At 33.2% G+C, this 17767-nt stretch overlaps 1 protein-coding gene across 1 annotated transcript in view; it reads right to left on the bottom strand.

Moving 5' to 3' along the window:
• LOC140742834 (neural cell adhesion molecule 1) overlaps window positions 1-17767 on the bottom strand; it is a 211453-nt gene that overhangs the window by 35161 nt on the left and 158525 nt on the right. The window contains exons 3-5 of the mRNA XM_073073871.1: window positions 9524-9656; window positions 6437-6645; window positions 2773-2883 (exon numbers count right to left, since the gene is read on the bottom strand). Of these exons, the coding sequence (XP_072929972.1) occupies window positions 2773-2883; window positions 6437-6645; window positions 9524-9656 (453 nt within the window). The remainder of the gene's footprint in view (window positions 1-2772; window positions 2884-6436; window positions 6646-9523; window positions 9657-17767) is intronic.

Raw genomic sequence — 17767 nt, 5'->3', positions numbered from 1 at the left:
ATAAAATTCTCGAGTCACAATGTTAGTTACCGTACTCCTCCGAAACGGCTTTACCGATTTTCACCGTATTTTATATGCATATTCAGTAGGTATGAGAATCGGCTACTATCTATTTTTCATACCCCTAAGTGATAAAGGTGTCGATACTCACATACCCACCGTAACAAGCTTTAAGTGGAAACTGCCATCCAATTTATTTGAAAGGACTTGAGATTTCAAAAGCATTGCTGCATTTTAAGGCTAAGTTGGAATGATTAATAAATGAGATTTATGATTTGATACTTAATTACTATCCTTAATGTTTTAAAACCAGAAATATACCCAAATCGAAATAATAATAACTTCTCATGTTGATTCTAAACACGACAAGAATCGAACCCGGAACCTGCGCATGGCCGCATAGCTAAACGGGTCGTTATCCGTGTTTTATCAACGGTAGTCAACGATCGTTAGTATCCAAACGCGTTGTCAAACACACGACTTCTCTTCGACTTCTCAAAGAACCATGACCTATTTGTATACCTAACGAACAGTGTGACCACGTTTTAGGCACTTCTGGGACATTCCTATAAATTGCGCGAATCTTTGCACAATCTGAAGCAGTGGTATATAAGCTATTTTTATTACTAACAGCTGCACCGTCTGATTATTTTTGAAATCATAAGATTTTTTTATTTTACGTATTAATGAACGTCTGAGGTATTGTGTCGTTTGGTCACAGCCGTCCATTAAAAATCTTTAGCTGATAAAAAATTGTACGGGATTTTCACTTAATGTCTCACTGATGTATTGTTTCTCCTTAGCATTCAGTTAGAACATCATATATTGATATGTATGTTTCACCGTGTCCTTCAAACCAAAATACATTAGGTAAACGTTTACATTGCTATTATTACTACAATGTAAAGCCAAAAAGTTGTGGTGTGAACCCTTAAGGACTTCGTACGGATAAATGTAGTCAACCTATGGCAACAATGAATAACGGACCTCTGATCTGACCCAAATTTTATTTATAACGTGACCTGTTACATACAACTGTATTCGACTAGGAATACCCACGGGCCGCGGGTTGACGACCCCTGCTTTGAACTTCTTTATAGTGTGCGATCGCAGTGACCCTAGTAGGTAAAATTTGGCCTCCTAGTCGAGTGGTCCGTAGTTCGAATCCCACGCACGCACGCATGTCGCTCAACTGCACTTTTTCAAAGCGATGTGCGTGTTAGAAATTAATTATCACTTGTTTTAGCGGTAAAGGAAAACTTCGTAACTGATAGAGCTTAAAAAAACATTCAATTTATCAAAGGTGTGTGAAGTCTGTGAATCCGAATGTCCAGCACAGTGGACTATGGCTTAATCCTTCTCACTCCGAGAGGAGACCCGTGTCCAGCAGTATGGATTAACAACGATAGTACGAGTACAATAAATTACAATAAGATTTTGTAACCTTCCTAGTAATTAAAAGGCCAAGTTACGTTCAAAATAAATTCTCATCAGGACCAATCAACAAACGCAACGGCGAGGCCCGGATATGGCCACACTACCCCCGTATGATCTACATAATGTTTGCAAAATGGGCGAAATTTAACATACATTTGACTCACACTTTCCACGTGTTTATTACGTGCCTTTGACCCGTTATTTCACCAAACCTATTCGGACTTGTTATTACTGTAAATGATTTACGATTTTAGCTCTGTGAACGTAAACGTTTACGTTATTATGTAAGCAATAACTTAAATTAAGACGTCTGACGGTATTTTGTGTGGCAAACTTCATTACGACGAAAAATACTTGGTAATATGTGGGCGGAAAGCCTATTTTGTATATTGGAATAAAAATGTAATACTTATAATCCGTAACATAAAAAGGATTTAATATACTTGTAGTCATATAAATATGTCTCGCTTATAATATTGTACAATCGTGGTATTTGGTACATTAATAGCAATGGAGATGGCGTTTCTAAATAATTCTGCATTGAAAGTAGTAAATTCAAAAGTGATAAAATTCCATCGAAGATTTATTTAAAAAGTTTATGGCCCTAGTAAGTGGTCCTAAATTTGATCAGTAATGAGCGATTCTAAAACACGTCAATTATATAATGCCTACTAAATATAAATGGAGAACAAGTAAATTTCAGAGAATGTGATTAAAATGTTTTAATATTTGCATATAAATTACTAAACATTTTAAAATCAAAGATATATTCTTAATAAATAAGACAAGATTAGAATGAGTAGCTAAAGCAGATATAAGAAATACTACATAATTTTCTCTTTGTGTTAGCTTTTCCCAGGCTTTGTGAACCTTGCTCTACCTTTTTTTCACTTTATCTCTGTGTGACTCTGAGATAATAATTCGCAAACAATTGACAGTCGCTAGAGACCTCAGCGGGAACGGTATTACCGGGTAATTGACAAGAAACTATAACTACTGTAGACTACTGTATTGTTCGAACAACTTGATTTATTAACGAATCCAAATTAATTGATGAAACCACATTTTTCACCACATCCTGGTTTAAAAATCAATTGCCCCCAATGGTACAGCCATTCATGAAATTTTGCAACTGGCGGTTACCCATTCTGATCTTGACCACTCTAAACATTACGATAGAAACGACTTGTAATTTATAAAAAAACAAAGGGGATGTTGGTTGGCGCATCAAAACCTGCTAATTCCTCCTTATAAATATGTATGATATTGAAGTACTCAAATATAATTATGTTAATTGTTTTTACGTTTAAGTAATTGTATTAGATTCTCACTCACCACCACGTACTTCACAAACTAGGACCAAAGCAGACCCTTCTTCTAAAGGGCCTACCACACCTGATACATCTGCCCCTGATTTATCGTACAGCAGCATTTGGTGAGGAGGCACTGTAACAAATAACAAAGTTAAGTTTATATAATCATTACAATATATAAAATTGTAAAATAATATCTTTCGACGATTTAACATCCGTGTTGCTCCTCCTACAAATTGCTGTTATTTTTTTTTAATATAGGAGTAGCAGACGAGCATGCAGTCCACCTGATCCATCTGTAATCGACCCCAGACAGGATTACATATTCTTACCTGAGGTCGGCTACAGATGTGCCGCTACCCCTGAGGACTAAGCTGGAATGCCTCGGAAAAGTATGTCTCCTTTACCACACCCTTCAAAACGGAACACAGCTGCGCCTAACACTGCTGTTATTAGGCAGAAATAGGTGTTCGGCGGTGCCGCCGGAGTCGAACCACAAAGGGTTCTACCACCTTCAGAAATATAAGAAATGCTTTCATTCCATCAATCCATTCGATGTTAAGAAGTCGTTCAATGTCCTGAACTTAATTACAATTATGAAAACTCTTATAAAAATATCTATATTTACCCGATTTTTACGAAGGTATTATACAACCAAGAAATCCCCCAAAGGATTAAAGGTCACAACTAGTTCCTAAGGTTTCTTAACTTTCTGAGCTTGAACATTGAAATAAACATCTTTTGTAAATATTGTTACGTGTTTAAATAAACACAAGTACAAATGTACTTGTGTTTATTTATGACTTAAATAGTACAAATACATTTGTACTATTTAAGTCATATAACGAAGAAAGACAAAATATTTTGAGCATAATCACCATGTTCATCGAAAGGGAAGATCAAATTTGCGTTAAGATTATGAGAAATTCATAAAATTCGTTAAATAACTTATAATTCATAGCGTGAGATTAGAAAACCATAACTCATTACGCATTCTTGGGTATTCAAACAATATTACTGTTACATAAATTGAATACCTTAATCCTTATTTAGATAAATACCTCAGATAACTCAGACAAATTATCCAATACAATACATATAGGTATGTTTTGCTGTATATTAGTCTCATCTAGTAAGTATAAAGTTTGACGGATTTTTAAACATCGTGTTAATAAATATGTATGACGTTTTGTTATATATAACTAATAAACAATTTTGGTAACTACTATATACTTACTTACTTCGTCTTTGCATAACTAAATGTAATTATTAATTTTATTTATTTTCTTATTTTTTAACAGAAGATCAAAGGGATTAATTTTATGCTCATCATTAATCTGATTTCAATGGCTGTTATTACGGCAATATTTTCCTTATTAACTGTTATTCATTCAAAATCATATTTTGTGCGCTTTAAATTCATTTCATTTCAATATTTATGAACCCTTATACCTACTTTGATTTGAATTTAATTAGGCTTGTTTAATGATGCCTAACGTTATTTAAGATATTAATTGGAAATTCGTACAGTTAGCCCGTTTGATCCAAAATATTATTTGCAAATTGCCACATCGCCGAACCCGCCTAATGGATTTCAATAGCGTTGCATACATGAAATGTAGACTTTTTAAATGCTTTGTTCTCCGCAAAAGAAATTTACTTCTCTCATCTCCTTTGCTCGCGTCTTTCGTCGCCGTGAATGGGGTAATTTCTTTGAAAAGCTCACCGTAGTTTGCTCGGCATTTTACAAGCGGTATTCATGTGCTTATCGTTTTGAAATATTTCTTACGGAATGCAAATTAGAGTTCATAACATTTGTTGAATGTACGTTCCCTTATGAGCTGAGAAGTAAGGAAGTTTCTTGTGATGCATTATTCGACTTGACGTGTTCTTAATTCAGCGCACCTAAGCCTGCTTTAGTAAGACAGGGTTCAGCATTTTCGTGAAATATTTGCTAGCTTACCGTCATTAAATTTGACTAGATAAAGTTAAAATCCGACTATGTTAGTCGTCAGTTGTCAGGTTACTTTGCACCGGTAATTCACTTAACGTCCGCCATCTTGCGAAAGTGAAGGCTTAACACGTTCTCGTAAATAGGTACTAGTTCAGCCGAGCTGATTAAGAATTGATTAGCTTTTCGCTTACCTTCGTCAGGTGGTTAATTTATCTTTGCCAACTGTCCATAAGTGATTTAGGATAGTGCTGGATTATTGATATTTCAGAATTGAAATCTAATGTACGTTAATTTTCTGAACTAACGTTACAGGTTATGACATTTTTTACTACAACCATAATTGTGATCATATATATAACATCTTACATTTTGTTCTAATCAGATTTTATCAACGTCAAACAGTTTCTGAGAAGATCTAAAGCAATATTTTTTATCTGATCAAGTGTAATTTCCTTTTCAATTTGACTTCTCTAAAGATTATGCTATCGTCGTCGGACATTCGTTTATCGCCGTCCAAGAGGATCAGACGACAGGTAATTAAAACTGCCCGCGAGATGTCATTATCCGCCACCACGATCCTCGCGATTCCACTTTAATAACTAAATTGATTTCCCGTCACTGCTCCCGAATAAAATTTTTACGTTTATGTATTTTTACTTGTTATAAAATTGTCCGTATAAATCCAGACTTTTGACATAATGACGTTGTTTACATTTCATAACTTGATTATGTATAGGTACAGTTAATATGACTATATAGGTATAGATAAGACATCACTAAATTCAAAGGGGTTCATCTAGAAATTTCTGTACTCTTGTTATTAATAGATTCCTTATCAATTCATGTAGATAGCTCAGTAGTTTAAACTCGGCGTCTCAATCGAGGGGTTAAAGCTCCGGGCACAACACCTCTAATTTTTCCATGTTATGTGCGTATTAGAAATAAATTATCACTTTCTTTAACGGTGAAGAAAAACATCGTTAGGAGATTTTCTCCGCATACCTGAAGAATCTTACAAGGTATGTGAAGTCTACCAATTCGCACTTGGCCAGCGCGGTAGACAATGGCATTCTGAGAGGAGACCCGTGCTCAGCAGTGGGACAGTAATGGGTTGATGACAATGATGATTCCTGTAGAAATGAAGTACTTCGCATTTTTTCTAATTCTCTAACATACATCGTTTAAATAGGATTCAATGTATATATTTCACTATTAAGCTATATGGTCACCGCAATATGAAATTCCAACTTGCAAACCAAATAAATATCGCATTTATTCATTATAGGCCATTCTGACACATATTCTTCCATAATCGTTTATAAATCTCATCGCTTCCCTCCGCACACAAGCTATGAGTCCTTTACGACTTGAGTTAGAAAATATTACGGCTATATAAACATTTATCACTTTGCTGCAGATAAGTTTACGGGTTTTATTTTTGGTGAAAATTTTAAGTACTTAAGTTATGTAAAATCGTAATGTATTAAAGTAATATTTTCCTCTTAGAATCGGCTTCCCCCCCCCCCCTTTTTACAGTATTTTTAATTTGTTTCAATAAAGATTTTAACTCAAAATATTATTATCAAAATATTCATTCTTTATAAAGAATTATACAACGTCTTTGTCTAGTATTTGTGAATCTTTCATTTGTCGTGAAAAATCGGTAAGAAGACAGTCAACAAATAGCCATCCGATCTTTTACAGACAATTTAAAAGTATGATTAAGACTTACCTATAACAATAAGGCGTATTTGAAAGTTCCGCGTTGGCGAGTTCTTGAAGTCCACCCTACATCTGTAAACGCCCTCATCGTCGAGTTGCACGGAGCTAAGTGTAAGGGCTGCTGGCCGCGCAACAGTAGCGAAGTACGCTCGAGGACCAAACGCACCGGGGTCTGACCACTGCAGCGCTTTGTTGAATGACCGGCCTCGTACATCGAAACTGGAAGAAGAATTGATTGGTTACAACTTTGAAATTTGGCTAAAAGAAGTTCTTCTCTTACATGTTTATGTTAAGAAGTTGAACTTCTTAAGTATTAAAAGAAAAAGACGAGTGTGAATATAACTGAGAGTGAATTACAGTTGCCGTTATGCCAGATCCAAAGTTCAATATTTTTATCTATCTTACAGTCCTTTTTCATTCCCCTTCCTATATTAATTCAATACCCGTTTTAGGTTTAGTGAGTATTTCGTAATTTCTTGCTAAAGCAACATTGCTAAAAACATTTTAAGAAATATAACATCTAACGCCAAATATTTTCATTCAGAGGAAAAATTGTCCACAACTCAACCGCACACCAAAAATTTCCTCCTAATTTTGTTTGCTGTTCTAACCGTGGCTTGATTGACAAACATTTCCCATCAAATGTCCAGGCCCGAGTAACACAATTACGAATGCCATTCCACTTTAATAAAAGTGCGTAAATTGCCACATGGTCCGCCCCTAAATTCATTTTCCGGGCAAAAAAAAAACTGTCAAATTCTAGAATAAAATAAGGAGGCAACGGTGAAGTTTTTCAATTTCCGGGCAGGCTACGTTTTCTCAATTTTCCAACCTCCGTCCTAATTTATACAGCAAGAAGCTTTGAGAGAGATGATTTGATTGTACACCCTGCTGTTCTCAGGTAAATTTAACAATTTAAGTACGCTTTTTATGACGGCATTATCCCCGCAAAGCGTTCGTTCCCTCCCGTTATTGCCATCGAGATACTTATAATTGCGATTCGTCGTAATCGTTGCCTCAGTAAACAGATACCTCTAGGTGATTTAAATTCTCCGACAGAGTACTGAGTTGAACAATTTTGTAAGGCTCCCTCTTAAGGGATTTAAGATAATTTATTAAATAAACTTGTACAAAGTCAAGGCCATTTTTAAGATTGTCTTTTTCGGTTTCATAAAAATGTAAAAAGAGAGTTTTTCCTTACGTAAACTGGACGTTATATGCCTTACAATAGCGGTATGAAACTAAAGTCCCTACAAAAACTAATTACTATCTTACACATTACTTAAAATTAACGGTACTGTAAAATCATCACCATTGCACATTGGTTTTAAGAGGTCGCAAAGCATACAGTAGGTATTTTGTTTTTCAAAATAATTAAAATGCCCAGTACCCATGTTTATTTATATAGTCACAATCGCATAATAATATATGTCATTTAGTTACAGTACTATGTATTGGAATTAGATTCAATTAGAAAAGTGTTCCACTCCAACCAATCACAATCGTCGCGTACAAAAGAAAAGAAACAATATTGCACAAATCTCTCACAATTGAAAAGTAGTCATAAAACAACGGGTAAATAGAAAATTCAACGCTATCAACAATATTTTCCTTATTCATCAATTCACTTTACTTTAAAAATAACCATCCTTATTACGTTTGACTGCGAGGACTGATAGAAATTGTTTCCAATGAAAGAAATAAACCGTCTTTCTCTGTATTCACAGAGACAACGTTTCAGTATTCTCCGCTCATTTTTCCAACTGCAGCTAAATGGATTACTGTCAGTCTTGTCATACTTGTATTGATCAATCTTTATTGTAACGTTCTATAAGATCTAACTTAACTTGAATGATTTAGCTTTTGATCTATTATGTTATTGATTTACTAACTGTTCATGACTACATAGTACTAGAGACTAAGGCATATACACACTCAGCTCACACTAAAAAAAACGAAGCATAGTGATTTCTGCCGACTTGGGTAGTTCACAAAAATAGAATCCTGAATGAGTTATTACGTAATTGAGCGCTTGAAAAATAAAAGATTGTCTCGTGTGTGGTGAAAGTAAAAAGGTGTAATTACACAAATATGATTCGACATCACAAGAAAAAATTACCTATACAAGATTAATGATACTTGATATGGGACTCTGTCACTCTCATGAGTACAAACTGTACTTACTACGAGTATGTTGCCGAAAGTGTATGCACCATAAATTAATTATACGTTTTCATATGGTACAAACTACTCGTACTATGTTGTACTTAATGTAATGTTCCCTAATATATCGTCTATTCTTTATTTTTGGTTTAAGTACACGCCACTTTTTTTTCCATAGCGAAGTGTGTAAAACTGTACACATAATGTAAACAAGTAATCATGTTTACTAATGTAATGTATGTTTCGTTAAACGCTAATTGGATCGGCGCTACCCGGCTTCCGTTCATCCGTTTAAGCAGCAAGAACGGTTCATTAGACGTCTTAAGAATATTAATTGAAAACGTATTGAAGAAAGTTTCCATTTTAATAAAAATTCGGGGAAACTCAAGCTAAAAGGATCTAGAGGAAAAAGTTGACAGTTATACAAAAGGTAACATTTTAATTACATTTTAAGAAAATACTTCAGTCTGCATCAGTTCCTAGATGTCGAATGCTTTTAATGATTTCAATGTTTTAATGGATACCTAATGGATCGGGTAAGTTGTAATATTTATTTTTCTCAATCTTTTGAAGGTGGTAGAACCCTTTGTGGTTCGACTCCGGCGACACCACAGCCACACCTATTTCTGCCTAATAATAGCAGTGTTAGGCGCTGCTGCGTTCCGTTTTGAAGAGTGTGGTAAGGTAATATAAATTTAATACATGTTTCATGTAATGTTATTATTATTTATTCAACGTCATTTTTGTTGCAAGCTTTTCTGTAAGCGTGTTAAAGTACATAAACAACTTTAAAATCTGTGTTTCAATATTTTTATTTTTAGGTTAAATCAACTGGGCGAAAGAGAAACGTATTAATAAGCATTTACAGAACATTTATTTCTATTGTCTATTTTATGTGTCTGTACATAAATTAAAAAGCAATGACTACACCTACCTGTAGATTGGTTTTCCTCCACTCTTCCGAAACCAAAGCACCATGTACACGCGGTCCTCGTTGGCGTCGGGCGTGACGTCACAGGGGAGTGACGCGGTACGCCCTAACACTGCATCCACATCTACTGTTGACACTGGAACAATACAAAAATATGTTTAAATAAAACTCCTACAATTGTTGTTCATTTCGTAACTAGTTTAATTTTAATTAAATAAAAATGTAAGATTGCATCATTATTAACTTTTGGCGCCATTATATTCCACTTTTTAATGTACTGTCGATGTAGGCAAATGAATAAAACTGTATACGTCCATCAACATTATATGTAATTTCTGCCAAAAATAATTATTTAATATTTTTTATTATACCAGGTTTTTAAAACGAAATATAAAGTAGAAGTAATTTAAATTAAAATTATGGCACGCATTAAACAAATAATTTAATTGATGTTAATGCATAAAATAATTTATAATCTTTACGCGCCATTTTTGTTTTGCATTTTTAATTCTTTACGCACGAGGAATGTATATGTAATGTGACTTCTCCTAGAGATTCAAGGTTAATATAAAAACCATAGATTAGTAAAGATACTTCGCCGCCTTGAAAGTGAATGAAGCCGCAAATGGCTTATTATAGTAAGCTCTTTTTTTGAATTCTTGACAAATAAGAACATTTTTAGAGAAAATTTACGAATAAATAACTAATACTGCGTAATTTACATGATAATTAAATAATTTATAATAATAATTTCAAATATTTTAGGGACATTTTAGCACGGACACGTGGCAAAACTTTTTTACGCAACTATTTCAATTCTCAAAACTGGGTACATTTTCTTGTTAGGAGTGAGTAATCTTTACTAATCTATGATAAAAACAGGTATTATATTTATTTTTAGTCAAGAAAAAAATTAAGTATGCCTCTGCTCTTATTACCTACATATTATTGTGGGCAGTGTGGGAAACTATTTTAAATTATTGGTGCTATAAATCCCGTAGTTATTATTTCCATTGAAAGAAAGAAGTTGACTTTTCACTTTTACCATATTTATTAATTATCTATGCCTTTAATGAGTAGACAAGCATATAAAAATATTGTATGCCTTCACCATAGATTAGTAGTAATATTCACTCCTAACAAGAAAATGTACCCAGTTTTGAGAATTGAAATAGTTGCGTAAAAAAGTTTTGCCACGTCTCCGTGCTAAAATGTCCCTAAAATATTTGAAATAATTAGTTATTTATTACGTAAATTACGCAGTATTAGTTATTTATTCGTAAATTTTCTCTAAAAATGTTTTTATTTGTCAAGAATTCAAAAAAAGAACTTACTAAAATAAGCCGTTTGTGGCTTCATTCAATTTGAAGGCGGCGAAGTATCTTTACTAATCTATGGCCTTCACAAATTTAACTTGATGTACTTACTGAACAAATAATTTTAGACAGACATTTAATTAAAAGTGCTCCATCCATTTCATACCAAGCAAATTACTTTCTATTTTTTGTTTAAATAAAAAAGCTTAATAAACTTAACTCTCGCTGGTGTGTTTTGTTTAAAACGTCCAACTGGTTACGCAGTTTGTTTTAGGGCCGAGCTGAAACCGAATAATTATTCAGTATGCGGTCCGGCCCGCGATATTTTACCATTCGTTGTAATGGCCAATGGTTTGATTACAAAATAAACCTGTACAGTGAGGATCACTATACAATGGTATATTCATACTATTACATATTTTGAACTGGTGTATTAAACGCTTAAACACATATTGAGTAAACGACAACAAGTAATTATTAATATCACATTACCGTCGATATAAATTTCAAAGTCATTTATTTTGATTATTTAACAGTAATACTGAATTAATGCCAATGAATGGACATAATTATTTTCTTTCGAATTTTTATTAATAAAACTACGTAAACAATCTGTGCAAAAAGTGTGTTTAACCTTTCTATAGTTCGATTCATAATTAGGTGTCCAAAATGTAAACAAAAGTATGACCTATATGTCATTGCCTATAAAGAAAATAAATTACAAATGGTACTTTCTTATTTTTGACGAAATTAAAGTAATACAACGATAATAAAATAATAATCTAAATAAATTAAGATCAATTCAAATTTTCTAATATTTATATTACCTCAATTTCGTTCCATACAGTAATAATAATAAACACAATGTTTATGGTAGAAAATTGAAATGCGATAATGGTAACACAATTGGGATCCAAAACATTTCTTGTGCCGCCATTTTTAAGGTTCGTAGCTGATGTTATTCATTTCCGTGATCGTGATCGAACTCGAATGTTTTCTCTTTTTCATAGCGCGTTCGTCAAATTGTGTGTAATTGTCAAGGTTTTGATTTTTTGTTCAGAATGTTACAGTTTTTGTTTCTTGTTAATTTGTTAAGGTTTACAATACCTGTAATAGTATTTTGACAGTGACATTTCTTTGTTTACATTTTGGACACCTAATTATGAATCAGACTATAGTGTGTTTTCTTAAGAACCTACAACTTGCGTTGTTTGTTTTAGGGCCGGTCTGAAACCGATTAATTTTATTCAGTATGCAAGCCGCTCCGACTTAATTTAGCATTCACATAATGGTGGTTGTTGGCTCGATTACAAAATAAACCTAAACGGCAATGAACGTCGTATTCGTAGTACAATATTTTTAAAATATCGCATATAAATTACCCCATCGCAAGTTACTATTAAAGTCTGAATACGTTTACTATACTTAAGAGACTGATTTATTATTTTCAGTACGAGTACGAAACGAACTGTTTCGAACTTTGTTGTGTGGAAAATGTGATGACTCCATAGGCCAGCAAATTTCATCATCATCATCAACCCCTTACTGTCCCACTGCTGGGCACGGGTCTCCACTCATAATGAGAAGTATTAGGCCATAGTCCACCGCGCTGGCCAAGTGCGTATTGATAGACTTCACATACCTTTTTTTATAAATCTCTCAGGTATGCAGATTTCCTCACGATGTTTTCCTTCACCATTTAGCAAGTGATAATTAATTTCAAATACGCACATAACTTTGAAAAATCAGAGTTGCGTGCCTGGGATTTGAACCTCGGACCCCTCGATCGAGAGGCCGAGTTTCTTAACCATTAGGCTATCACTGCCGTATCACAGTAAAATTATCTGACACTAAATATAAAGTTAGTCAGTTTAAATGTATAAAGTTAAACTGAATATGAAGTTAGAAAGATTGAGTGTCACAGAAATATTCCTGCCTTAGCTAATCATTCGAAGAAAAACACAGCAGCATTTCAATAAGCAAAAAATAGGTCGCGAACAACCATTTCTATGAATATTATATCGATACCAGCAAAGTCGATTTCTTTTATCTAAACCTAGGAATATTCCAGTCTTTGTTTTTGTACGTAATATTGGAGGAAAAGTTAAAAAAAGCAACTAATCTGTACGTCTTTCTTCAATAATAAAATATTATTAGCGCTTAATTCTAAACACCTTTATTTTATATTAATATTAGAATAGCAGACGAGCATGCAGTCCACTAAGTGGCTACTGCCGCCCATCTACATCTGTAATCAAGCCCACGTAAGTTTAGCATTCGTAACTGACGTCGCCTATAAATGCGCCGCTACCCCTGAAGACTGCTAGAATGCCTTGCGTAAGTATGTCTCCCTTACCACACAACTAGCGATTTCTACTTGTGGTTATTAGCGTTATAAATATTGGACCTCACATCACAATTTTGGGGCTAGATTAAAACCTGAATCTTGAATCTGAAGATGAATGTACCTATTTTTCAAAATATTTTAGCATTCCCGATAATGTCTAGTGTTGGTTCATTTACAAAAGAGTACAAAAAAATGTATTTACAAATTTTATATAAAATTTAAATGTAGTAAGGATGTAAGGATAATATGCATATATCGATTTTTTATGTAAAAAATGTATAATAGGTACGGTCATTAATTAACGTCGTATAAGAGAAGAGTGTAAGCCATATCCCATCGCGTCGGTCAAGTATAGACTATATATATCCTTGAGAACTATTTTTAACACGCTTTTATTAGCTTGGGTTGTACGTTTGTATGTATGTATGTAACAATAACGGAATCTTTGAGCCCGATTTTTATCCACTTTGAACGTTCAGTTTAATTCAAAATTTTAAAGAATTATCAAAAACCGATGACAATACACGATTTTAATAATTTTGTACCATTGTCCTTATCAACATCCTCAGGATTAACGATTTTCGAGGGGAGAGAAAGCGCCTTATGGAGCGTACAGGCAAAGTTACTAGATTGATTTTTAGCTATAAGAAATAATAATGTTATTTCCCTATAACTCAAATGTATTGAAACATATCTATAATGCCATCTTTTAGAATTATTTTTAGGGTTCCGTACTAAAAGGATAAAACGAAACCCTCCGCTGTCTGTTCGTGAGTCACAGAGCTTTATCTCTTAAACCGTAATAGATAGACACTTGATTTTTTTACAGGCGAGAGAAAGCGCCTTATGGAGCGTACAGGCAAAGTTACTAGATTGAATTTAGCTATGAAAAATAATAATGTTATTTCCCTATAACTCAAATGTATTGAAACATATCTATAATGCCATCTTTTAGAATTATTTTTAGGGTTCCGTACTAAAAGGATAAAACGAAACCCTCCGCTGTCTGTTCGTGAGTCACAGGGCTTTATCTCTTAAACCGTAATAGATAGACACTTGATTTTTTTTACAGGCGAGAGAAAGCGCCTTATGGAGCGTACAGGCAAAGTTACTAGATTGATTTTTAGCTATGAAAAATAATAATGTTATTTCCCTATAACTCAAATGTATTGAAACATATCTATAATGCCATCTTTTAGAATTATTTTTAGGGTTCCGTACTAAAAGGATAAAACGAAACCCTCCGCTGTCTGTTCGTGAGTCACAGGGCTTTATCTCTTAAACCGTAATAGATAGACACTTGATTTTTTTACAGGCGAGAGAAAGCGCCTTATGGAGCGTACAGGCAAAGTTACTAGATTGATTTTTAGCTATGAAAAATAATAATGTTATTTCCCTATAACTCAAATGTATTGAAACATATCTATAATGCCATCTTTTAGAATGATTTTTAGGATTCCGTACTCAAAGGATAAAACGAAACCCTCCGCTGTCTGTTCGTGAGTCACAGGGCTTTATCTCTTAAACCGTAATAGATAGTAACTAGTAATAGATAGACACTTGATTTTTTTATAGACGATGGATAATGATGGTCGCTATAACAACAAATACTGAAAATTAATAAAATAAATATAGTTCAAAAAACTAAGTAAATTGTATAATTGTGGAAAAAGTGTGGGGTGCTTTTCGAAAATTAATAAGTCTAATAAGTAATAACTCCACGCTTTTTTCACAATTATACAATTTACTGTTCCTTAATTGATTCCTAGATTGAAAATTATTTTCTATTTTTTAGTTGATTTTATCATAAAAGCGTATTTTTTAGTTTTTTGAACTATATTTATTCTATACACTCAAGTTGTCCCACGATGCTTTCCTTCGTAATTTAGGTACTTATAATAAATTTATTACTGTCACATACGTTTAAATAAACAGAGGTGTGTGCCATAGATTCGAAACCTGGAATCCCCGAATGAAAGGCCGTCTTTATAACTACTAAGCTAGAACTACTTTGATACACATTAAGGGAATCAAATTGTCTATAAAAAACTTTTATAGGTAACTTCCAAAATATTATAATACCAAAAGTGCTGCGTAAAAATACATAAATCATACATTACAGTTTTATTGCTACTATTCGACAAACACGGACAAGTCTCAGGAGGAGCTCTCACAATTTACAAAATGTAAGAATTCGGTACGGACATTTTTTCCTATCTTCCCTCCGTGCGTACCCTAATGTGTCCCTAGGGTGTACGGAACATCTAGAAAAGTAGGCAGTGCTTATGACCCAGTTACTCGTATAATAAATCTTTTAAATCTGCTCAGTCATTATAAAGTAATTAGATGATGCTCCTTTTTATTACTTGTGGCGAGTAAAATTTTTACGTTTTTCAGATTAGGTCTTCTATTACTATGTAATTAATTGTAGTTTCTAAAATTTTGTCACGTTATAATTGAAACGTTTACTTATTTTTTAATTAAATGAAGTTCTAAACTTCAATTTTAAATGTTTTAGCGACAGAAAAGTGACATTATGTTTAAATTAAAGTTTTAACTCTTAATGGCCAGGTTCAGATTTTAATAAGGACAAATTTTGCTTATTATAATTAGTATCAAAATTTCAATCACTGAAGATTTCCATTATAAATTCCATTAAATGGCAGGAGACGCAATTTTATCTGATAATTAAAAATCCAATTATATTCAAACACAGTGTAGGCGAATCAACGCCCTTGAAAATTAATTAAAAAGTGTCTAATATATTAATAATCTTAGATGGCTACTTAACTATCTACCTATTTTTTGTGTAACATAAAAAACATAAGTTAAAAATGTTACAAAATTTTTGACCTGCTCATATCTATTTTTTTAATATTATCATTTAAATAAAGTTAGATATTTTTAGAGTTAATAAATTAAGCGCTTTAGTTTTCAACAACCGAATAAAAATTATGTTCGCCTGATATATTTTACTCAATACTGCTTTTTAAATACTGCGGTTAATGTGTATAAGGGTCTCTCACTTACTCACTTTAATTTAATATAAGTTAAAACACTTTATTCTTTATCATTCGACGCTACGTAGTATCTCGGCAATAATAGCCACACACATTTCATCGCAACTGAACATAACTGACTTGTTTAACAACAAACGAGAATAGGATATGCGATGAAATTTAATATAAAATTTTATAATAATAACGAGCTTTTACCCGTGGCTTCACTCGCGTTACGAAGTAATATTTTCATCCCCTATTTTATCCCGTTGGGGGTAGAATTGATCAAAATCCTTTCTTAGCGGATGCCTATGTCATAACATCTACCTGCATGCCAAATTTCAGCCCGATCCGTCCAGTGGTTTGGGCTGTGCGTTGATAGATCATTATGTCAGTCAGTCACCTTTGAGTTATATATATATTTATATTGTATGTTAAATTACCTTATAATATTGTCTAAATTAAATTTTCATTTTCACATATAGATTACGAGCTTATCTGTCTAGCTGAGCTCAAGTTCTGAAATATATTTGTTCAGACGCACGTTATATCCATATTTACGTATTATTTAACGTTAGTTATTTAATATTTGAGTTTAAAATATATATAACAAAATGTACTCAGTACAAAAAAAAAAAAAAAAACAAAAGAAAGTGCAGTAGTTTGGTACCGCTGAATTTATTATTTTGTTTTTTTTTGTTGACCTCGTGAAACACTGGCCAGTGTCCGGAAGAAATCGCTACTATAACAATACGGCCGCCTATTGTATTTTAAAAGTAACTAGTATTTCTGTTTTAATTTACAAATAGCGAACGAGCTGTCTGACTGATTAAGTAAGTTAATCATTACTACCGCCCTTATATATTAGATTCCTACAGGAGATTGGCAACATGTGTTTCTACCTCAGAGGACTAAGTTGAAAAGCTTTGGATAAGTATGTGTCCCTTACCGCACCATTCAACAAGAACACAGCAGCACTTAACACTGCTGTTATTAGGCATCGAAAGGCGTGACAATGATGTCGAACCATAAAGGGGTCACCTTCGAACTAATTATTTTGTCAACTACATTGAAGTATATTTATAGTTAATTTATTTACCAGTATAAATTAGACTTTACTTAGAGCTATAGTTCGTAGGCTAGACTTATTATTGTGTATCTTATACTCAGTTACTTGTTAAACGGCAGCTTTGAAACAGCTTCATTATTCGAGCACAAAATGAGCGGAATGAGGTGCTTCAACAAATAGGCAGATATCAACTCAATTTCATATGTAATGTAAAAAGTAAAAGAGAACGTACTTTTTTAATTTACCTCATTAATTATAATTGGATATTCAGATTCTGTGCTTCCTTTAACACGTTTATATTACAGTATTTTTATTTTTTTATTGCAGTGTTATTTTTAATTTTGGCATATGATTCTGGATGTAACTCCAAGTGCTTTAAATTAATTTACCCATTCATCAGTTTTTTGAGGTCCATTGTCATGTAGACCTCTTATAATTTATGACACCTCAATATGTCCATGCAAACTATGTCTTTCTGTGTAGTTATTCTTTTAAAAGTCAATAAAAATGTATTTT

The sequence above is a fragment of the Epargyreus clarus genome, unplaced genomic scaffold, assembly GCF_041222505.1.
Source record: "Epargyreus clarus isolate Ecla_fem2 unplaced genomic scaffold, WU_Ecla_fem_2.2 ptg000006l, whole genome shotgun sequence".
NCBI lineage: Eukaryota > Metazoa > Arthropoda > Insecta > Lepidoptera > Hesperiidae > Epargyreus > Epargyreus clarus.
Note: the sequence above shows the minus strand (reverse complement) of the source record. Positions and strands in the feature narration are given on the sequence as shown.